A 23910-nucleotide genomic window follows, 5' to 3' on the forward strand; every position below is an offset into this window, starting at 1 on the left:
ATATAAATACAAATCATTCACCATTAGATTGGTCTTCAAGTTGTCCCTGGAGCTGGCTTGTTTGTGGACCACAGTTTGGGAAACCCTTCTGCTTCATAGATGTATGATGTATTTATATCTAAGTGTGAATTATTTCCCAAAGAAGCTCTGTCATCTAGTGAACCTGAGCCAAATGTGCATGGCTTCCAGCCAAGACACTCCAGTGATAGGTTCTAGCATTTGCATCATTAGATTCAGGCAATGGACAACTGAGGTTAAAATGGCAGTTGATCATGGCTACAGACACTAGGCTGCAGGGATAGTGAGTCAGTCAACTCTACAATATGTCATTAAATTGAGTGAAGCCCAAACTGTAAGCCAATTGGAATTGCACTGCACAGCTGCGGTCAGGCGGCTATGATATAAATCAAAAAGATCTGAAACACTTCTAATATCACTGGATTCCAACCACTGGAAGTGGGAATTGAGGGACCCAGATGTGGATTTTAGTATCTCTTTCAGGAATTTCCCTTTGCATGTCGAAACATCTCAATTTGCTGTAAAACAAACTTCTGAATCCTGCTTACTGTATTTGAAAGCCACAATGACTCACAGGCACCCCGCCATACCAAATAAATGTTGCAACGGTAACCTTTAAACCTTAAAATAAAAAAGAAATATATTTTTGAAACAGTGTAGAAATATGAACAGAACACAATTACACAATTCAATTTGGACATCAAATCGTTATTCTAAAGTACTGAACATTAATAGCCATTCACTAAATATTCAGAATTCCGAATAACGAATTTACTCATGGAAATTACATATTATATGCAATTGATTTTCTGGCTAATAGTAAGGCCATCAACAGTCCTGATTGATATTTCGCAGAGCTTCTCAAGGTAAACCATCGTTTTTTTTGCTGCCATTTTTTTGATTGTCACAATGATTTTGCAATTTGGAAGCTCAAAAATGGTGCGCATAAAAACAAGAAAATAAAGAAAATTAGAAAATAATAAAACACAAAATTACAATCTTGGTCCTCTTGATCACATAACCAAATAAACATTGATAGAGAAAACTCAAATTGTTTTATAAGGGCACACGAAGAGACAAATATTTCCTGAGAGTGAAACTCTGTGATGTCATGACTGGATTGGTCTCTGGCAGGGCGGGGCTTGGAAGTAGAGAAGTTTGCGTAGAAAGTTAAAGGAACCAGGCATCTGTTTGTAGAGGCCTTTGGCTGAGTTCTGTGAAACTTCATGGTTTACCTGAACACAAACACAAACAACATTGAAAGCTTCATATGAGAATATACTTTAGTATCGTTAAAAGTAAATACAGCTGTATTTTAAAAGACGACAAACTCACTATCATTAACATGGTGACCAGGTCATCAGTGGCAGCATTCTCTTCTAAGATGTTATCCAGTGTCTCTACATACCAGGAGCCAGCCTGGGTATCTCTCCAGGAGACGTAACCTGTACAAGTCACACGACAAACAGCCATCAGGGCGACAGACACACTAACGACACTTTCTGGGATTGATAACCACAAAGATGTATTGTATTTGACAGAAACACACAAACATGCACATAAACCCCCCCTCCACACACACACCTGGGAACGTGGAGTAGGACACCAGTATGTCGCTGGGTGTGGGCAGTGTGGCCCTAGCGTCTGGCTCATCAGACTGAGTGCTCAGAGAGTCACTGCTGGAGGACATAGGCATGGCGTCTGTCTGGTCACCTGTTCCTCCAATACAAGTCCTCGCCTCGTCAGGAGACACCTCAAAGCCCGTGTCTCTCTCACCTGCCAGACCACAATGTGCAAAACATTATACCAATTATAACAAATGACTCCAGCCGCTCTAGGTTTCTCAAACGAGAATCCCGTGTGATGACGGGCAGAGCGAGACTAGTTCCACTACCCCCCAAATACTTCATCCACTGTCAGAGATGTAACCCAGTGTACAGACTATTATTACAACACCTTCATAACATTGTTGTTACTGTGCTGCATAACCAGTACTAAGTTATAACTAAGCATAAGCCACTATTATAGCTAGTGAAGTTGTCTTACCTCCCCCACAGGCCTGGATGAAGAAGATCTTGGGCTTGCCCTGTAGGGAAGGGCAGTTCTGACCGTTCAGGTAGTTGGTAATGTGCTGAACTGGGACATTGGGCCCGTCCACTCCATGCACTGCACCAGGGAAGCGATTGTGACCCACCTGAAAATATGCAATGAAATGGAATAACCTTATTAATCTCCTGAAAGACAAAAATGCCTAATCTTTCTATGCATTTGTAAAAGGATAGAAAGAGTCTTACCTCTGTTCCATGTGATAACATGATCACCACACAGCAGTCATACTGTGAATGATCCACCTTGGACAAAGCCAATAGCTCCTGTCTTATTTGCTGAAATATAGTGATTCATGTAAGGATTGGATCACTTGGCCAGTTAAACATGAATATTTATAAACTAAACTAGTAGGCTAAACAGGAAGGTAGCTGAGGACATCCTCACCTTTTGTTTCAGGTTTCTCTTGACAAGAACAATAAAGTTCAGAGATCTGAATCTTCTTTCCAGTTTGTCACAGTCTATGTTGGACCCTGTGCGGTTACTCAGCTCCGACTTAGGCTCAAAATCGACATTGTTTATGATCAGGCAGTGTCCACAGGGGTTGGCATCCATCTTATAACTCTGAGAGAATATAAAAGTAAAGCATGCAATGATTCCACAGTATATCCAAACAATCAAGTTGGACTCAAATTTAGACTTGTTGCAATCTTGACGAGGCAAGATACAGAGTATGTGGAAATATCACATTTACATAAGTATTCAGACCCTTTACTCAGTACTTTGTTGAAGCACCTTTGTCAGCAATTACAGACTTGAGTCTTCTTGGGTATGACGCTACAAGCTTGGCATACCTGTATTTGGGGAATTTCTACCATTCTTCTCTGCAGATCCTCTCAAGCTCTGTCAGATTGGATGGGGAGTGTCGCTGCACAGCTATTTTCAGGTCTCTCCAGAGATGGTCGATTGGGTTCATGTCCGGGCTTTGCCTGGGCCACTCAAGGACATTCAGAGACTTGTCCCGAAGCCACTCCTGCGTTGTCTTGGCTGTGTGCTTAGGGTCGTTGTCCTGTTGGAAGGTGAACCTTCACCCCAGTCTGAGGTCCTGAGCATTCTGGAGCAGGTTTTCATCAAGGATCTCTCTGTATTTTGCTCTGTTCATCTTTCCCTCAATCCTGACTAGTCTCCCAGTCCCTGCCACTGAAAAACATCCCCACAGCATGATGCTGCCACCAACATGTTTCACCGTAGGGATGGTATTGGCCAGGTGATGAGCGGTGTCTGGTTTCTTCCAGATTTGCATTCAGGCCAAAGAGTTCAATCTTGGTTTCATCAGACCAGAGAATCTTGTTTCTCATGGTCTGAGAGTCCTTTAGGTGCCTTTTAGCAAACTCCAAGGGGGCTGTCATGTGCCTTTCACTGAGGAGTGGCTTCCGTTTGGCCACTCTACCATAAAGGCCTGATTGGTGGAGTGCTGCAGAGATGGTTGTCCTTCTGGAAGGTTCTCCCATCTCCAAATAGGAACTTTGGAGCTCTGTTAGAGTGACCATCGGGTTCTTGGTCACCTTCCTGACCAAGGCCCTTCTCCCCCGATTGCTCAGTTTGGCCAGGCGGCCAGCTACAGGAAGACTCTTGGTGGTTCCAAAATTCTTCCATTTAAGAATGATGGAGGGCACTGTGTTCTTGTGGACCTTCAATGCTGCAGACATTTTTTGGTACCCTTCCCCAGATCTGTACCTCGACACAATCCTGTCTCGGAGCTCTACGGACAATTTCTTCGACCTCATGGTTTGGTTTTTGCTCTGACATGCACTGTCAACTCTGGAACCTTATATAGACAGGTGTGTGCCTTTCGAAATCATGTCCAATCAATTGAATTTACCACAGGTGGACTCCAAACAAGTTGTAGAAACATCTCAAGGATGATCAATGGAAACAGGATGTACCTGAGCTCAATTTCGAGTCTCATAGCAAAGGATCTGAATACTTACGTAAATAAGGCATTTCTGTTTTTCATTTTTAAAATTTCTAAAAACCTGTTTTCGCTTTGACATTATGGGGTATTGTGTGTAGATTGATGAGGAAAATGTTTTATTTAATCCATTTTAGAATAAGGCTGTAACATATCAAAATGTGGGAAAAGGGAAGGGGTCTGAATACTTTCCGAATGCACTATTATGTGTTATATTATAAGTTCAATTAAACAGAACTGAGATACAACAATTCCTTTAGAGAGTACTGTCAATAACCACAATGGGGAACTGATGCTTCATTTAGCCTACAGTAAATAGAACCAAGTGGCAAGATAACTTACCTGAATACTGTCACGTCTAACTCTTCCTGTTGCCCTGGGTTTTCCAAACTCCCTTTCAGGGGCTGTAATAAGCATGTAATAAACACGCAATAAACATCACCACATTTATACTTGAATATGCAGACTATGTCAAATTGCTTACAGAAAATTGATGTGAACACTTACATGGACTAGGAGTGGTGGGCATAGGCTTCACTGATTGAGTTGGATAAACAGGGGTTACCACGTGAACAGGCTTGTCAGTGTCCATAGGGGAGTCTGTCAAAATAGAGCAGTCCAGAGCAAATATGAGAATTTCAGCAGTATGGACCGATATTGTAATGAATGACCACACAGGCCTACTCACAAACTGGCAAAGGCCTAACGACTGGCCGGACATGGACAGGCTGAGGTAGAGGCTGGTTCTGTGGTTCTCCATCCAGTAGGAGCTCTGCTAAGCTATGCTGCCCTGTCTCATGAAGGCAATCTATTAAAGCTGGGAACGCCTGACTCCCGCGGGTCTCCAGGTCTCGAACCAACTGTCTGGCCTGGTCTCGTCTGATCCCTGAGCTCTGAAATAGAGGAACAAGGCATAGTCCCGTGTAGCTCAGTTGTTAGAGCATGGCATTTGCAACGCCGGGGTTGTGGGTTCGATTCCCACGGGGGGCCAGTATGAAAATCTATGCACTCACTAACTGTAAGTCACCCTGGATAAGAGCGTCTGCTAAATGACTAAAATGTAAAAAAAAAAAAATGCTTTTGAGAACTGAAACAGTGGCATATGATGCATGGTAAGAATTCAGGTAGCCTGTTCATAGTCTCACACACCAGACTTCGCTGTGCGTAACAGCATGGGATGAGAATAGCCTAATCATGATGATGTTTATCATGAATCGGGATTCTTGCAAAACAGACAATAATAGTCAAGAAGAATACCATCACACCCTACCTTTATCTCGTCGATCATGTCTTGAGTAAATATTCCTTTTGACAGAAGTCCATCATACATATCTGATGGGTCCAGGTCTCTCACGAGATTGACCCTATTGCGTTGGAGAATCCTTTTGTGTCTTTCCTCCATTGTGTAGGCTTAGGCTTTATGAAGCATGGAACAGGAGATCTGCAATGATTCTTTGGCAGAGAAGAGAAATGACCAAATCAGTTTACAATAAGTCTTCTTAAACGTATGTATTTACAAAGACTGTCCCAGTACTACAAAATATAAATAATCAATACAAACAGCAAACAGTCAGAGAAGAAGAAGATTACTTTATTGTCCAATCGTACACAAGGTTGAACGGAACCCCTTTATCCCAACCCCTTCAAAAGACACACATACATACACAGGTTGGAGTGGAGAGGTTAGCGCAGACGGCGGGGGACCCATGCAGCAGCTGTGATATTGGATTTCGATACTGCAAACTCACTTTCCGCTTATTTTTCCCACGGCAGACCCAATATTTGAACTGGCTGACTCGCGAAAAACTGTGGAAATGTACCTGCCTAGCCATAACCATCTAAAAAATTACATGTTATTGAAACGACGTCAACCACAGAGGGCTACACAGAAGTCCTGAGTTTCAAACTAATAAAAAATGTTTATACAGTTGTCAGAAATGGAAATAAATAGAATACACAAACTATTATGACAAGCAGTGGGGATAAATATATATATATTTTACCAGCTCCGTGTGATCACACCCCCACTCTTCTCTTGTTTTCTTTTTCACCAACTACTTCCTTGTTTAAATCACACTTCCTCGTGATTGGTGGATTGTAAAAGACTGCAACTCCCACAATGCTTTTGGCGTCTCTGGTCTCCCCTTCACACTCACTGGATGCAGTCCCAGCAGGTTATCATTTACGGAGGAGAGAGATAACATTAGAGAGCTCGGATGATGCTACAAATGACCCATTTTCAATGCTTTTCCTTCGCAGATAAGCAGTGACAGAGAAAAAGTTGAGGAATGTGGCAGAAGAACAGTTGATCTAGACAGATTATTGAGGTGCCTGCATGGTGTTCAACAAGCTAACCTGGATAGCTAGCTAACTAGCTAGCTAGCACTCTATTCTAAATTGATTGCAAAGCAAGGTGGTGAATTCAAGTCAATGGCAATTTAATGCATTTGTTCTGTTTTGTATCTTACATACGGCAATTATAATGGTATTGCCCGCTAAAGGCTGTGTTTAGACGGTTAGCTTGTTGGGCTTGTATATGTTTCAAGGGATGCCCTTGCTTTGGCATTCAAATCTTCCTTTTATCAATGCAGATTAATTTTCCAACACATCCCGTCAGACAGATGTGTTTACTCTGACTGTTGTTGTTGTTGCTTTCCCGACAGAGAACATGGCAAGAAGAACAAGGATGTGTTTGACATTTCCTGGTATAGTGGTTGTCTGTCTGCTTCTTCAGGTTGGCTTAGTGGAGACAGCCAATGAAGTAGACCCATACAAGATTCTTGGAGTGACCAAAAGTGCAAGCCAAACTGAAATCAAAAAAGTGTACAAGCGCCTAGCTAGGGAATGGTAAGAACATTACTTACCCTTTCTGTTCTGGGTGTCAGGACTCAGTGGATATATTTAGCACTAGACTATTGACTGTTTACAAAAATGAATGGCCCATTGATGCATTGTCTTTCCTTTATTTCTGTAAGGCATCCTGATAAAAACAAAAATGAAGGCGCTGAAGATATGTTCATCAAGATTACCAAATCTTATGAGGTAAGAGTGTATCCAATATTCGCCAGCATAAAAACTTCAGCATCCTATTGTTACTTTCTTTTTACTTTAGTTTATTTAGTAAATATGTTCTTAACTCTTATTTTTCTTAACTGTATTGTTGGTTAAAGGCTTGTAAATAAGCATTTCACAGTAAGGTCTACACCTGTTGTATTCGGCGCATGTGACAAATGAAATTTGATTTGAAATGCATTATTCAGAAGGGAATGCTCCACCCTCTGGTAACAATATCCATGTGCTTTCTACCCAAACTCTTTAAGATCTTATCCAACGAGGAGAAAAGGGCCAACTATGACCGGTATGGACAGACTGATGACACCCAGCCGTATGGTCATGGTCACTACGGTCATGGTCACGACCAATTCTACTTTGACGAGTCCTTCTTCCACTTCCCCTTCAGCAACAAGGGCAGCCAGGAGTTTGCTGACAGCAAGTACGCTCTGCACTTCAACCAGTATGTGAATGACGTGGTGCCTGACAGCTTCAAGAGACCGTACCTGATCAAAATCACCTCTGACTGGTGCTTCAGCTGCATCCACATTGAGCCGGTCTGGAAAGAGGTTGTGCTGGAGCTGGAGGCCTTGGGTAGGAAATGATGAAATGCATTACACAAATGAAAGTTAGTCAACAACTTCACCGTCCACATGACATAATATTACGTTCTAGTAATTTAGCAGACGCTCTTATCCAGAGCGACAAAATAACCATAGTGAGTCTTTGTATGGCTGATTATGTGTACAACTGGTGTGTTAGGTGTGGGGATTGGTGTGGTGGACGTTGGTTATGAGAGACGTCTGGCAAATCACCTCGGAGCTCACCGCACCCCGTCCATACTCGGGGTCATCAACGGGAAAGTGACCTTCTTCCACTACGCTGTGGTGAAGGAGCACCTGAGGCAGTTTGTGGAGGACCTGCTCCCTCAGAGACTGGTTGAGAAGGTAAACAACACAACAGCAACAACATGATTTGGCACATTCATTTTTTGTCTCTTTTTCTGACTCACCATTTTTTTTTGTGTGTTTCAGGTTACAGACAGGAACGACCTTCAATTCCTGAACAGCTGGCATGAGCAGAACAAGCCGCACGTGCTTCTGTTTGACCAAGTGCCTGTAGTCCCGCTCTTGTACAAGGTAAGCCATTGTCTAGACTAGTCAGTCTGGCATCAGTTTAAACCAGCACTGAGAGAGCTGGTCTGACTAACACTTATTTACTTCCTCCTGGAGCATAGGTAATCCACAACTGCTTTCTAATACTTGCTTACTGTTTTTTTTCTCATCTTCCGTAGCTGACTGCGTTCACCTATAAGGATTATGTTCAGTTTGGGTACGTGGACCAGGGTCTCTCAGAGACTGCCAACCTACTGAAACAGTTCAACATTAACACCTACGCCCCCACCATGCTGGTCTTTAAGGAGAGTACAGACAAGCCTGCAGACATTATACAGGTAGGTACTAGACAGTTAACTAGACTTGACTACTATTCCACCAGACAGTTTGATTGAATAGTTAAATAGCATTTGAATACCCAAGTAGTATCTGGGGTGTCTGTATTACTGATGTATTATCGATTATATTTAGAGATGCAATTTTTGTTTAGGTGACAACTGTTAATTGAGCCGATTAGATACACGGCATTTCATTAATATCTCCATGTTGTTGTTCTCCTCTTCTAGGCTAAAGGGATGAAAAAACAAATAATTGATGAATTCATATTGAACAACAAGTTTCTCCTCGTCCCTCGACTGGTGAACCAGAAACTGTTTGATGAGCTTTGTCCTGTGAAGCAGTTCCACCGACGCAGGAAGTAAGATACTGAAGCCTTTTGTTTCCTTTTGTGAACATACAATTTATTTGTGAACATACCATTTCTGAACAGCCAGGTGATATGATTGATTATTTTAAAATTATTTTACTTCTATAATTGAGGTATACACATTTGCGTGTCACTGTAGAAAATTCTGGACACTCTAAAGGTTTTAGTGCTGCAGTACGAACGCTAATGTCCCCAAACATCTGTCTTCCAGGTACTGTGTCCTGCTTATCACTGGTGATGAGGAGTCCTATACCATAGGAAACCAGGCCTTCCTCTCATTTGCCTCAACCAACACTAAGGAGGTGGTGAGATTTGCCTATGTCTACCAAAGACTGCAACAACCACTTTGTGATACTCTGCTGAAGACCAAGGACAGTACACCACCACCACAGGTACAATTATGCCATATTAATTATTAACTTTGTTAATGTGCTCTCCTTGGATGTTTTGAGAGCTTCTGGTAGAAGTGTCTGTATAATGAGCTACAAACACCTCTCTGTATTATACTTTATGAAAATGTAAAAACACCTTTCCCCAAAACTATAAGCTCATGTGGAAGTGTGTGCCTGCAGGTGTTCATCCTGGAGCGTCGTAACGCAGCAGGGAAGGTCCTGTACAAGGAGGTGGCGGGCGGTTGGAATGGAACCGATAAGAATAAACAAGGTCTGTTGGATGAGCTGGAGAGGCTGCAGAAAGACCCCTCCATCCTCAACTACGACGCCATGCTGCCGGAGCTCAACAATGAGTTTGCCTCTGTGAGTTGTGTTCCTCACTACTGAAAAGTACTGTATGTAAAAGAAGAGGGCTGCCCTACTTTATCATCTCTGAAGGACAAAGATAATGATGTGGTAATTAGTACTGTGTCCAGAAATAATATACTTGTTGGAATGTTATTTTTGTAGGATTCCAAACCTGCAATGGTTTTTCATTTTTATGATAGGTAATACAGTATAATCATGTATGTTAAGTGTGTTGTTCACCAGTTAATGACTAGGCAGTAAATGTTGTTTTAAATTCCAGATGTTTCTCATTCGATGGATCTATACAGCTTATGATTACCTCACTGAAATCATTGATGATATTCTTCACAATAATTGGTAAGTTAACATCTAGAATAGGAGTGAGGTAACAACATACGGAGATGTGGACATAATAAATGGCTCATGCCAATTCAGCTGATTTGTAAAAATAATGATTGTTCTTCAGTTGTTTACTTGATGTTGTAGTCAATAACTGCTAATAAGTGTTATAATCAAGATTAGTGTTAACACAGTTTGTCATTAGCCGCCCTTGTATTTAGATATGTCTGTAATATGTTTCTGCAGGCGTGAGATGATGCCTCTCCTGTCGTTGATATTCTCTGCCTTATTCATCCTGTTTGGAACTGTAGTGGTTCAGGCTTTCAGGTAAGATGGATAACCAGTGATTCTGCGACTCAAACGTATTACCTTGGGGGAAACTGCTTGTTCAGACTTATCGTTCTGCTTTGTGTGATTTCAGTGACTCTAGTGAAGACGGCAAATCCAAACCGAAGGCAAAAGACGGAACTAAGGCAGAAAATGGATCACCGGGTAGCAGCAGCACCTCAAGGCAAGACATTTTAAGCTTCAGTGAAAAGATTCAAGCGGTGACTTAAAGACTGTTTTGTTTTAACTATCTGACATATTTGAGGGATTATATTTAGCTTTTCAGTGATGTCAATGCAATAAATAAAATTGAGTGGTTCTATGCTTATCATGTTTTTATCATTTATAGTCGCCCACCGAAGAAGAACTTTGTGGAGGTGACGGAGCTGACCGACATCACCTACACCAGTAACCTGGTGAAGCTGAGACCAGGCCACATGAACGTGGTGCTGGTGCTCACTGACGCCTCCAAGAACGTCCTGCTCAGCAAGTTCGCCAAAGAGGTCTACTCTTTCACCGGGTGAGTGCATGATCCCACATGGTCTGGTGTTTGAGCTGCAATGCACGTAGTAGTTATATCATATAACTGTATATAAAATAAAATCTTACTATATGATTAAGCAATAAGGCCTGAGGGGATGTGGATATGGCCAATATACCACGGCTAAAAGCGATTGCGGAGCCTCGAGGCATGCAGAGGCCAAATTGAGCACCGTACCGCATCGCCGTGCGCATCCCAAATGTTGTAACAATGTGGAGGGCACCGTATAGCTCCGTGTTGACATGATTGGTTGACGGTAGGTGGGGGCGGGAGGTCCTGTATAAACACAAACTCACTTCCTTGACAACTTCCTTCACAACAGCTCTGTGAAGCGCAAGAAGTATGAATGCCCTGACTTGTGCAGAGGCAGTATCGCAGTAACCAACATATCATATCCTTTGTTTTTGCCCCTAGGAGCCTGACGCTCCACTTTTCCTTCTTGAACGTGGACAAGCACAGTGCATGGATGGAGACGCTGCTGGAGTTCGCCCAGGATGCCATGCAGATAGACGCCGACGAGGACGATGGCGCCCGCCACAAGATAGACTACACGGGCTACGTCCTGGCGCTCAACGGCCATAAGAAGTATCTCTGCCTCTTCAGGCCTGTCTACACCGGGGAGGAAGGGGGGTCCTCCGAGGAGGAAGGACCCAGGGGTGCCACTGGGGGAGGGAGAAAGTCTAGGTCTGGGTCCAGAGAGGACCACCCACCACGCAGGTCTACACCCAGGTCCCGCTCCACTGCCACACTGCAGATCCACCACAAACTGGACCGCCTGGGGCTGTGGATGGAGAGGCTGATAGAGGGAACCCTTCCCAGGTACTACATCCCTGGCTGGCCTGGCCTGGACAAGATCACCACCCCCAAATAGGGGGGAAGATAACAGGACTCCTACCGAAAATCCTGATTTGCGGACAAAACTTTTGTGAGGTTTGAAATGAATTGCATGCACACATCCTAAGTCAGGATTCAGGCCTACATGGACATGTACCAAAGCTACAGTTGAAGTCGGAAGTTTACATACACTTAGGTTGGAGTCATTAAAAATCGTTTTTCAACCACTCCACACATTTCTTGTTAACAAACTATAGCGTTGGCAAGTCGGTTAGGACATCTACTTTGTGACATCTAACAATTGTTTACAGACAGATTATTTCACTTATAATTCACTGTATCACAATTCCAGTAGGTCAGAAGTTTACATACACTAAGTTGACTGTGCCTTTAAACAGCTTGGACAATTCCAGAAAATTATGTCATGGCTTTAGAAGCTTCTGATAGGCTAATTGACATCATTTGAGTCAATTGGAGGTGTACCTGTGGATGTATTTCAAGGCCTACCTTCAAACGCAGTGCCTCTTTGCTTGACATCATGGGAAAATCAAAAGAAATCAGCCAAGACCTCAGAAAAAAAATGTGTAGACCTCCACAAGTCTGGTTCATCCTTGGGAGCAATTTCCAAATGCCTGAAGGTACCACGTTCATCTGTACAAACAATAGTACGCAAGTATAAACACCATGGGACACGCAGCCGTCATACCGATCAGGAAGGAGATGCGTTCTGTCTCCTAGAGATGAACGTACTTTGGTGCGAAAAGTGCAAATCAATCCCAGAACAACATCAAAGGACCTTGTGAAGATGCTGGAGGAAACAGGTACAAAAGTATCTATAACCACAGTAAAATGAGTTCTATATCGACATAACCTGAAAGGCCGCTCAGCAAGGAAGAAGCCACTGCTCCAAAACCGCCATAAAAAAGCCAGACTACGGTTTGCAACTGCACATGGGGACAAAGATCGTACTTTTTGGAGAAATGTCCTCTGGTCAGATGAAACAAAAATAGAACTGTTTGGCCATAATGACCATCGTTATGTTTGGAGGAAAAAGGGGGACGCTTGCAAGCCAAAGAACACCATCCCAACCGTGAAGCATGGGGTTGGCAGCATCATGCTGTGGGGGTGCTTTGCTGCAGGAGGGACTGGTGCACTTCAAAAAATAGATGGCATCATGAGGAAAGGAAATTATGTGAATATATTGAAGCAACATCTCAAGACATCAGTCAGGAAGTTAAAGCTTGGTCGCAAATGGGTCTTCCAAATGGACAATGACCCCAAGCATACTTCCAAAGTTGTGGAAAAATGGCTTAAGGACAACAAAGTCAAGGTATTGGCGTGGCCATCACAAAGCCCTGACCTTAATCCTATAGAAAATGTGTGGGCAGAACTGAAAAAGCGTGTGCGAGCAAGGAGGCCTACAAACCTGACTCAGTTACACCGGCTCTGTCAGGAGGAATGGGCCAAAATTCACCCAACTTATTGTGGGAAGCTTGTGGAAGGCTACCCAAAACGTTTGACCCAAGTTAAACAATTTAAAGGCAATGCTACCAAATACTAATTGAGTTTTTGTAAACTTCTGACCCACTGGGAATGTGATAAAAGAAATAAAAGCTGAAATAAATCACTCTACTATTATTCTGACATTTCACATTCTTAAAATAAAGTGGTGATCCTAACTGACCTAAGACAGTGAATTTTTACTAGGATTAAATGTCAGGAATTATGAAAAACAATGTATTTGGCTAAGGTGTATGTAAACTTCTGACTTCAACTGTATCTGTGTCTAAAAGCCAAGATTCCAAGGTGTCCTCATGGCAATGTATTCAGGGGGAGGAGGCTACTGTATGTTTTGAGTGCATGCACTGGGACATGGTTTGCCATCTGCCCTCAAAGCTGTTTGTCTCATGTTCTGCTGGAGTTAGCTAGAGCTGTCTTTTTTGCAGTTTAGGTATTTATTTGTTATGGAAGTACTTTAAAGTAGGATCAGTAGAGGGAGGGTACAGAATATGGTGGATCTAAAAGCAACAACCGTTGAACAATTCCTAGATCGCTTTCCCTTTGGGATCCCTTCCTCTGCATGCTGTCATAATAGTTACTTAGTTCTAATATGTGCTGCTGTTACAACGTCTAGATGAGCTAACTGAATCACTGTGTGGTCTCAAGTAGACTCCTGCCTTTTTAAAACCATCATCCATCTTATTCATGTATGTAATCTATCAGATTGTGCTCTGATATTAGCTTCACTGTCTCAATGGTGATTGGTCAGTACTGTGAATAGAGATGCATCTATTTTCTTCATTTTGATCGCACCCAAAAAAATATGTTTCCTGAACTTAGACTTTTATTATTGTGCAATATATACTGTAACTACAATGCCTTCCATTTCCCCTGGCTGCTACTATTTCATGTTCATCCTTATTCATATAGACAGGCTATTATTGAAATATCTACATAACGTTATTCTTGTGCTTTTTGTTACATAACCAATTAATTGCAAGCTTTTTGCATTAGTCTATTTTACTTTTGATTAGATTTTTTACATTACATAGACAGTGGCTTCAGTGGGCTCAGTTGGTAAAGCATGGCGCTTGCAACGCCAGGGTTGTGGGTTTGATTCCCACGGGGGACCACTACGAAAAAGTATGAAAAATGTATGCACTCACTACTGTAAGTCGCTCTGGATAAGAGCATCTGCTAAATGACTAAAATGTATATAGCAATGATATAGTGCATGTTGGAGAACAGACAACATTTCATGTGACATCTATTTTGGAATAGATAAGGGCAGAGCAAATGCAAAGTAAAAAAACAACTTAATTGTGCTTAACCCAATTTATAAGCATTAAACTCTAATATTGTCGTCAAGACAATAATGTAGTTATATTTGGAAATGTAAATGCTGTACATATTCTACCTTGTTATCTGTACATATTAACATCATACTGTAATACAGTATATATAAAGAGTTGTTTTTACATGCATTTATTATAATAATGTGGTCATAACATTCATCAATACTGTTGTTTATTTGATTATAAACATGTTTTTGTTACAAAATTACTATACTAATAACCCTGGTACAATGTCTACAAAATAAATGTATCTGATTTGCCGATGTCTTAGAGGTTCTGCTGCAGTGCATATCCCCTTGCTGTGTGTAATAAAGGCTTTATGTTCATATGTTACAGAGACATTCTATTAATTAGTATTTTTCTGTTTTATCAGTCCTTGTTTGGTGTGATATGGTCACACCGGGTGATTAACCTTTGATTACATGTTGAATAAGTTCAGTATAAGTGCTATCCTTTCGATTAAGAATGTGCATAACCACATCACATAATTAGTCATAATATTTTGTCTTTGGAAGGACACACATCATTTCAAAGAGCAGGTTGGCGGCAGTCAGTGCTGTATTGCCTGCAAAAACATAATTTTTTTGTTGTTGAAATGATGCTAAAAGTAAAACAGATTATTCAATGTGACACAAGAGTGCTAAGTACAGTACCTGTGGTGTCATAGGGTGGAGACACCTCCACTAAATCACACCCCACCAGGTTTAGGCCACGGCAGCCCCGGATGATTTCTAGTCCCTGGGTGTCACACACACAAAGAGGAAAACATAACACTGCCCTCTCTGTCAGCAGCTGCCTCCATCTAATATCTGTATTATAACACAGTAACAACTAAATATTCTACCAAATGTCTGTAAAACGACAAAAACAAAGGTATTTCCTTACTTGTATCGGTGTGAGACCTGCTATCTCTGGTGTGCCTGTACCAGGGGCGAAGGCTGGGTCTAAAGCATCGATATCAAAGCTGAGGTAGACTGGACCCGTCCCCATCTGAGTCCTAACCACAGCCATGAGAGGAGCCAGGGACTTGAACCAACACTCCTCCACCTGAACTACACGGAATCCCTACAGAGCACACACACAGAGAGAACACATACACACTTAGGGCACGATTCCCACTTAGGAATGTATGCCTTTCCTACGCACTTCTCAGTAGTTGGTATTCAGACTTACCTTATGAAGGTGCAGGCGTGGTTCCCTTGCGCACTGAATAAATATAATTCAACCACTGAAAACCCTCCCACTTGCTGGCGAACAGATTTTCTTGTGGTTTTCATTCAATAGGGTTTTCAGTACATTTATCTTAAGCCATCCCTTTAAATACGGTGTACCTTTAATTATAATTTTGTCGACAGACTAGAACACATTGAGAGAACGGGTTCAGAAAATAGGGATCAATGAAAGAAAGCCATCTAAATATATACATATTCGTCTCTGTTTCAACACCAACTGGTAGATTTTAAAATACTCTGATTTTATAGATTATTTAGGCACATTTTAGGGTTAGGAATGTATGTATGAATCATTAAAAAAAACTGGTTTGGAGAGCCTTTACACATGAAATATATTGATGAATCAAAAATACAGTGGTTTGAGTCATTCTGAATTTTTAATTTTTTTATTTAACCTTCATTTAACTAGGCAAGTCAGTTAAGAACATATTCTTATTTATAATGACGGTCTAGCCCGGCCAAACCCGGACGACGCTGGGCCAATTGTGCGCCGCCCTATGGGACTCCCAATCACGGCCGGATCGTGATACAGCCTGGAATCGAACCAGGGTCTGTAGTGACGGAGATGCAGTGCCTTAGACCGCTGCGCCACTCGGGAGCCCAGGTAATAGGCTTTAACCCATGATAATGTTGGAAGATTAGTGTATATAGAATTATAATAGGGATAATAGTGTACAATAGTAGGCTATACCCTCGTCTATTGCCTGCACTAACCATGGAACTGTGTGATGACACAGCCAAATATTGCACCATGTGTCGGGTTCAAACTGTTAGGGCTTGGTCTGCGCTCTGCTCCATAACGATTTAATTAGCCTACATGTCTTTTTTAAATTTATGTTTTATATTATCAACTGTTACTTATTGAGCCCCACAGTGGAGGTGTCATAATACCGATAAAACCTAGCTGCCAAATAGGGAAATGGTTCTAATCGTTTTTCCACCATTCATTTTTTCCATAGGGGATTTTTAGAAACACTTAAAATACGGCCTGTGTTTTGTGTAGGCTTACCCTGGTGTGACGTTTTGATAACCATATAAATCTCTCTTGGCAAGGTGACTTTTATCAATATATGCGGCTCTATTTACTCTCAGATTCAAAAATGCTAAACGGCATCAAAGTAGATGTCATGCAAGACTACAAATCCCTGCAAGCTCCTGCACGTCATCGCTAGCTGACATCTTTGCTAACAGGTATTGTGTCAATTTAAAACTTGCACAAGACAGTTCACAGAATTGTCCATTGAAAGAAATGTAGCCAATGTATTAATTACAAAATGTTGCAAACATTAGATAGTTAATCCAGAGATTTTTACCTTTGCCTCAATTCGGCAGTCTTGTCCAGATCATCATGGCATTTGTCATTCTTTATGATAGCCACATTAGCAGCTAATTAGCGTTTCATTTTGGGGGTGGTAAATACAGGCGAATATATTGATAAAAGTCACCTTGTCCTAGAGAGATTTACACGGTTACCAAAATATCACGCCAGGGTAAGCCTGCACGAAACACAGCCCTTATTTGAAGTGTTTCTAAAATCCTCTATGGGACAAATTAATGGTGGAAAAACGATTTTAACCATTTCCCTGTTTGACCGCTATTTATCATCACTCCATTTGTCTTGTCTTCAATCACACACACCTGGTCCTTATTCCCTCATTAGTCATTGTATAAGTGTTCCCTCTGCTTCCTTGTCTGTGTGAGTGATTGTTATTTGTGGAGGTTAGTGAAGCTCGGTGGAGTCCGTGTATTTTGTATCGACGGGAGATTTCCTGTGTGCCTTGAATTTTCAAGTGCGCCTGTTTTGTGCCCTGGAGTGTGTTTGACGCATTTCTGCATAAACCTGTATTTTTGCGGATTAAAGCCTGTGTTTCTGTGATTTACCCTCCTGCGCCTGACTTCTTCCACACCACCTCATCACAGAATCACCCACCCGCTATGGAGTCAGCGGGAGATGAGCGCATGCCTGGAGTCGTGGCAAGGGTCCAGGAGCATTCCACGATGCTGGCCAGCTTGGGGGAAGCGAGTCCAGGTAGTCCAACGCCTGGAGAGGAGAGAACCCGATCTGTCAAGACCAGCTGGCCAACCGGATCCAGCCACCTACACTCAGCACCCGGAGGGATCCAGATATCCCGACCACAGGCTTTTGATGGGACGGCGGCGCTGTGCCAGGGATTCCTCCTCCAATTGGAGCTTTACTTCGCCAGCATCAGGCCGGAACCATCGGAGCGGGAGAAGGTGTCCGTCCTCGTTTCCTGCCTCTGTGGGAAAGCCCTGGAGTGGTCCAACGCAGTGTGGAACGAAGGAGGAGCCGCGTTGGAGGACTACAGGGAGTTCGCTCACCTCTTTCGGGTGGTTTTCGATCACCCGCCCAAGGGTCGAGAGGCGGGTGAGTGACTGGTCCACCTGAGGCAGGGGACGAGGACCGCGCAGGACTTCGCCTTGGAGTTTCGGACGCTGGCAGTGGGGTCCGGGTGGAACGAGCGGGCCCTGATCGACCAATTCCGGTGCCATCTGCGGGAGGACGTCCGACAGGAGCTAGCCTGCCGGGACACCATGTTGTCCTTCAATAAATTGGTGGACATGGCCATTTGGTTGGACAACCTGCTGGCAGCCAGAGGACGTCCTGGTAGGGGTCTGTCCGTTTCAACCCCGGAGGACTCGGATCCCGAGCGGATGGAGCTGGGTGGAACCGCCAGCCGAGAGAGCGGAGGAGGACAGCGACAGTGCCACTCTGGTGGCACGAAGGGACAGTACATCACACGTCATAGTCAACGTTCTTTTGGGCCTGGAGGCGGCAGGCAGGGCACTCACGCATCACCCCAGGTATCGAACACCCACACTTGTTCAGAGCCCTCTGTTGCGCACTGTACCCTACCTATCTACTTTCCCGATCACATGGTAGTTCCCCAGTGTAAGGCGCTAGGTCGCAGCTCCCATTACATCTCTGTTGAAGGGTGGGCCGTCCCGGCTCCGCTGGTCTGCTGAGTCTGACCTGGCCTTCAGGAAACTGAGGGGTCTGTTTACCTCAGCCCCGGTACTGGCTCACCCCGATCCATCACTTCCGTTCGTAGTGGAGGTGGATGCGTCCGAGGTAGGGATAGGGGCAGTCCTGTCCCAACGCTCGGGCACGCCACCCAAGCTCCACCCCTGTGCCTTCTTCTCTTAGAAGCTCAGCCCAGCGGAGCAGAACTACGACGTTGGTGATTGGGAGCTGTTGGCTGTTGTCCGAGCCTTGACCGTGTGGAGGCATTGGCTCGAAGGGGCGAAACACCCTTTCCTCGTCTGGACGGACCACCGTAACCTGGAGTACATCCGGGCAGCAAGCAGGCATTACACACACATCCATCTCCACCTCAGTGTCCAGCTGGGCTGCGGTACGTACCTGCTCTTATCCGTGATCGTCTAATCTTCTGGGCACACATGTCACCCTCCTCTGGTCACCCAGGTATCGGCCGTACAGTATGCTCCTTGAGCGGAAAGTACTGGTGGCCTACCTTGGCTAAGGACGTGAGGGTGTACGTCTCCTCCTGCTCGGTGTGCGCCCAGAGTAAGGCACTTAGGCACCTCCCAGCGGGTAAGCTACAACCATTATCAGTTCCACAACGACCATGGTCTCATCTTAGTATTGATTTTCTGACTGATCTTCCCCTCTCCCAAGGTAACACCACCATCCTGGTCGTTGTGGACCGCTTCTCCAAGTCCTGCCGCCTCCTTCCTCTGCCCGGTCTCCCCACGGCCCTGTTTACACACGTCTTCCGGCACTACGGGGTACCAGAGGATATAGTGTCTGACCGAGGTCCCCAGTTCACGTCCAAGGTCTGGAAGGCGTTCATGGAACGTCTGGGGGTCTCGGTCAGTCTGACCTCTGGGTTCCACCCCGAGAGTAATGGGCAGGTGGAACGGGTAAAATGCTGCCCACGTTCACCTCCAACGCGCCGTCAGAAGGCCACCGCTGACCGCCACCGCAGTGAGGCCCCCGTCTTTGTACCGGGGGATTGGGTCTGGCTCTCGACCCGGAATCTGCCCCTCCGCCTGCCCTGCCGGAAGCTGAGCCCGCGGTTTGTGGGGCCGTTCAAAGTCCTGAGGAGAGTCAACGAGGTCACTTATAGGATATTACTTCCCCCTGATTACCGTATTAACCCCTCGTTTCATGTGTCTCTCCTCAGGCCGGTGGAAGCTGGCCCGCTCCAGGAGTCTGAGGTGCGGGAGGTCCCTCCACCTCCTCTGGACATCGAGGGAGCCCCGGCGTACTCTGTCCGTTCCATCCTGGATTCGAGGCGTCGGGTGGGGGGCCTTCAGTACCTCGTGGAGTGGGAGGGGTACGGTCCGGAGGAACGGTGCTGGGTCCGGGTGAGGGATATCCTCGATCCCTCCATGTTACGGGATTTCCACCGTCGCCATCCGGATCGCCCTGCTCCGCATCCTCCTTGCCGTCCCCGAGGCCGGGGTCAGCGCGATGCTGGAGCCGCGCGTCGGGGGGTACTGTCACGACTTCCGCTGAGGCTGCCTCCCCTCCTTGTTCGGGCAGGTTTCGGCGTTCGGCGTCACTGGCTTACTAGCTACTGCCGATCCATTTATCATCACGCCATTTGTCTTGTCTTCAATCACACACACCTGGTCCTTATTCCCTCATTAGTCATTGTATAAGTGTTCCCTCTGCTTCTTTGTCTGTGTGGGTGATTGTTATTTGTGGAAGTTAGTGAAGCTCGGTAGAGCGCGTGTATTTTGTATCGACGGGAGATTTCCCGTGTACCTTGTATTGTCCAGTGCGCCTGTTTTGTGCCCTGGAGTGTGTTTGACACATTTCTGCGTAAACCTGTATTTTTGCAGATTAAAGCCTGTGTTTCTGTGATTTACCCTCCTGCGCCTGACTCCTTCCACACCACCTCATCACAACAGCATTTCATAAACTTTACTGTGGGAAAGTTGATGTTGATATGCTTCAGTTTGCTGCCATAAGACTGGTTTCACATTTGTCTCCAGTGATTCTAAGGTAAAATATATCTAAAACAAGTGTCATTTATATTTACAATTCCCTTATCCAAAAGGATTACTCATTTACCTAGCTCTTACCAATAGCTCTTATCAATAGCTCTTATCAAATTGTAAATTACAGTGCATGGAGAATAATGTTATTTCTATAGATTTTTAAAAAAGTAGATTGCTTTTTCCACTTGGAACTTGTAGGTTCGCTAGACCTTATTTATGGTTTCCTCGCATGTAAAGGTGGTGGAATTATTAGGGAATTAAGTCAAGGTCAGAATACGGTGTATCTGTAGACACACCTCCGCCACACCTTCAACTCAAGGTCAGAATACACAGAGAACCAAGTGCATAAAAAGAGAAAAACGTTCCATTTACGCGCACTTAACTCAGGTCGGAATCAGCGTCATTGAGAGATAAATTAATAATATATAATGTTTCTTATTTGACCTATTTTTTACTTTTGTGAATGTTTGTGTCGCCCTACGCGAGGACAACCTCTACACACAGTGAAGTGAGTACCTGTGCTCGGCTCCACTCATAGGCATCAGGTGAGTAGCCTGTCCCACGCAGGCCTATCTGGACAACCCTCTTGCAGTCCAGCAGGCCCTCCTCCACACAGCGCCTGAAGGGCGTCCCGTGGCCAATCTTCTCCCCCAGGACCACGTCACTTGTGTCGGCATGAGCATCCACATGGATAAGACCCACAGGGCCGTGTCTGACAAACACAGGACACAAATGTACTGTTTCACGGACATCGATTCAGCCTAGTCCTGTGCCAAAAATTGTGCTGAACAGAGATTCTCCATTGAAAGTGCTTTTTAGTCTAGGACTAAAGGACAAGTTTGTTTTTGTTTTAACCAAATCACAATTTTTTATGTTTACATGGCATGTTATTGAAGTGTCCAGACACTCTTATTGCCATTTCACTTGGTTTTGAGAAAATTACCCGACCAGCGATAGACTACCTCAGCTTAATTCTGCAGTATCGGGGCAGTGACGAAACATGAACAAAGGCTCCAGAAACACCCAAATATGTCATTTTAGAAACGGAAAAGCTCTCAGTATAGCGATGCAGGTCTTTAGATGTTGTACACATTGTGTCATTGAGCAAATGTACATTCCATTATGTTGGACTTGAGCGATAGTATTCCGTGTGCGACCATGCACGTACTTTCTATCAGCACAATGGGGACTAGAAAACACTTGCATGCTCGCACACCGATAGTGCAGAACGAGCATGAGGAACGAGCATTGTGGGGTACATTTCTCAAAACCAAGTGAAATCGCAAAAAAAGTATCTGGACAATTCTATAACATGCCATCTACATCAAAACTATAGTTTTTTTTTTTTTTTAAGCAAACCTGTCCTTTAATCTGTCCAGGAAACTGCCACTGAAAGTATTCGTTATTCTAGCATTTGACAAATGTAGGCCTACTGGTACATCACTTACTTCTCAGCAACTGCTTGGAGAATAGGGTATGCTATGGTGTGATCACCACCTGTTAAAAGACCGAATAAAATGTAGCCTATCCAGTTAAACATACACCAAATAGAACTTTAGTGTGTCATGCCAAAACCTTGTAACAGTAACCTTTGTATAAAAATTGTCAGGAAGGTTCATAAGCAGGGCAAAGATTAATCATTCAACATTAGCCTAAATGTGTGACGAGGAGAGAAGAAGAAGCAGGTGTTGTTTTGAGGCACATCTGAAAGGAATAGCGATCACTGCTGAACTGTAGTTAGTAGGCCTTTGCTATAATGTCCAAAATCACTTTCCTCACATCTCAGATTGCATAGTGCAGAAAGTGGTCCTCCTCCTCACCCATAGTAAGGGGGATACAGCCCGTGGCCAGGATTGTACGGTAGGCCTCCCGGATTCGTCTGCAGGTGTCCTTTAGGTCATACACATTGACGTTGACGTCCCCAATATCAGCCACCATCAGAGACTCATAGGGGGCTGCCCGGGTGCCACTGTTGTAGGCCCTCAACATGGCCGACTCTGCTCTGATCTGACGGGGGCCAAATCTGTAAAGGACCATGCATTGTCCTACTTTTAAATAACATTGGTTGTAACAAGCAGAATTAGTTTGACACATTCTCTCAACTGAACAATCACTAGATTTAATTCATAAATTAAATGTGTACATTATACTACAAATATGACTCAATTTATAGAATATAAAAGGTAAAAATGCACATCTACTGCAAATGTGCGAAATGGATTTCAAATAAATTATTCTGCAAATGCTTACAAAGTATAGCCTGCTATGCTCGTACGAGTACAATATTGTACCGTACAGTATTTGCATAGATCAGGCTTTGCAGAAGTAGGCTACCTTGTCCCAGGTCGGTTGGAAGTACCAGTATCGATTGGAACACCAACAAATGCTGCATCAAGTCCATCTGCGGTCTCTTGGTAAGGTAACTTGCCCATTGTAGCAATTCCAGAGACCCTCGCTACAAATTCGGCGCTCGGGGGAACGTTGTAGCGCTTTCCTGAGCAAAGTCGTGCAGGGGTGATACATGGACGTCGCCTGTCGTGTGTCTTGTTGCACACTGCTAAAAATTCTGAAAAGTTATAGGTATTTCTTATACATGACCGCCATAACGTTCCCCGAATGCCAATTCGACTCGTTTTCAAAAGAGACAGCATACTTTCAATAGATATAACCTCGTAGTGGTGACTTTTGATTTGAGTTTCTGAACTTCTGGGCTTGTTTTTGCGTTGCGTTTACAGTTCCACAGATCTGTTAAGTACATGGATGGACTCGACAGGCATTTGGCCCGTGTTTTGGCCTATGCTTTCAGCATGTTCATATGATTGGAGATCTGTGCACAACCAGAGCTCTCTGACAGGCAGACACGTTCTAGCAGTAAAAGGGGGTGATGGGAAATGTATTTTATTTATCATGACCAGTAGCCTAGTGTACAATCTTTGCTAGATAACAAAATGCATTATTATTTTGCTATTAATGCTAGGGACTCACGGAAAAACCAAGTTCAAAGACTTAACACTTTATTATAATCTTTGGATAATATGTATTATCCACTACATTCAGTGTTTATTAAAAACATTCTCACAATAAAAAATGTAGCTTCACAAAGTGTTTGTTGTCAGGGACAATACTTATTCTGTAATTTTTATAG

At 43.8% G+C, this 23910-nt stretch overlaps 3 protein-coding genes across 7 annotated transcripts; 1 reads left to right on the plus strand and 2 right to left on the minus strand.

Annotated features, from left to right (window-relative positions):
• Positions 1-705: 705 nt before the first annotated feature.
• Positions 706-7986, minus strand: LOC121537998 (caspase-9). Of its 3 annotated transcripts, XM_041845703.2 has the most exons (14): positions 7903-7986; positions 7594-7676; positions 6040-6191; positions 5697-5874; positions 5307-5488; positions 4725-4929; positions 4544-4636; positions 4379-4440; positions 2512-2688; positions 2313-2402; positions 2065-2212; positions 1603-1794; positions 1354-1463; positions 706-1253 (listed from the first exon to the last, which is right to left on the minus strand). In XM_041845703.2, exons 5-14 carry the CDS (start codon positions 5436-5438, stop codon positions 1128-1130), a joined length of 1335 nt encoding a protein of 444 aa, XP_041701637.2. In that variant the 5' UTR covers positions 5439-5488; positions 5697-5874; positions 6040-6191; positions 7594-7676; positions 7903-7986; the 3' UTR covers positions 706-1127. The 3 variants fall into 3 exon arrangements, with proteins under 3 accessions (XP_041701637.2, XP_045062991.1, XP_041701638.2); XM_045207056.1 differs by having other exon boundaries at positions 5701-6191; XM_041845704.2 differs by lacking the exons at positions 5697-5874; positions 6040-6191.
• Positions 6198-11923, plus strand: LOC121537996 (dnaJ homolog subfamily C member 16). Of its 3 annotated transcripts, none has more exons than XM_041845702.2 (15): positions 6198-6883; positions 7012-7078; positions 7357-7394; positions 7497-7681; positions 7850-8034; positions 8122-8226; positions 8382-8540; positions 8769-8899; positions 9120-9300; positions 9481-9663; positions 9929-10005; positions 10234-10314; positions 10409-10498; positions 10664-10834; positions 11270-11923. In XM_041845702.2, the coding sequence occupies exons 1-15, from the start codon at positions 6705-6707 to the stop codon at positions 11724-11726; spliced, it is 2289 nt and encodes a 762-aa protein (XP_041701636.2). In that variant the 5' UTR covers positions 6198-6704; the 3' UTR covers positions 11727-11923. The 3 variants fall into 3 exon arrangements, with proteins under 3 accessions (XP_041701636.2, XP_041701634.2, XP_041701635.2); XM_041845700.2 differs by having other exon boundaries at positions 6198-6449; positions 6700-6883; positions 7357-7681; XM_041845701.2 differs by having other exon boundaries at positions 6198-6363; positions 6700-6883; positions 7357-7681.
• A 2735-nt stretch (positions 11924-14658) lies between these two features.
• Positions 14659-23500, minus strand: agmat (agmatine ureohydrolase (agmatinase)). Its single transcript, XM_041845699.2, has 7 exons — positions 23100-23500; positions 22586-22788; positions 22214-22262; positions 21282-21477; positions 15430-15609; positions 15198-15282; positions 14659-15109 (listed from the first exon to the last, which is right to left on the minus strand). The coding sequence occupies exons 1-7, from the start codon at positions 23414-23416 to the stop codon at positions 15033-15035; spliced, it is 1107 nt and encodes a 368-aa protein (XP_041701633.1). The 5' UTR covers positions 23417-23500; the 3' UTR covers positions 14659-15032.
• Between the last annotated feature and the right edge of the window lie 410 nt (positions 23501-23910).

This window comes from Coregonus clupeaformis, chromosome 24 (assembly GCF_020615455.1).
Source record: "Coregonus clupeaformis isolate EN_2021a chromosome 24, ASM2061545v1, whole genome shotgun sequence".
NCBI classification, from domain to species: Eukaryota; Metazoa; Chordata; class Actinopteri; order Salmoniformes; family Salmonidae; genus Coregonus; species Coregonus clupeaformis.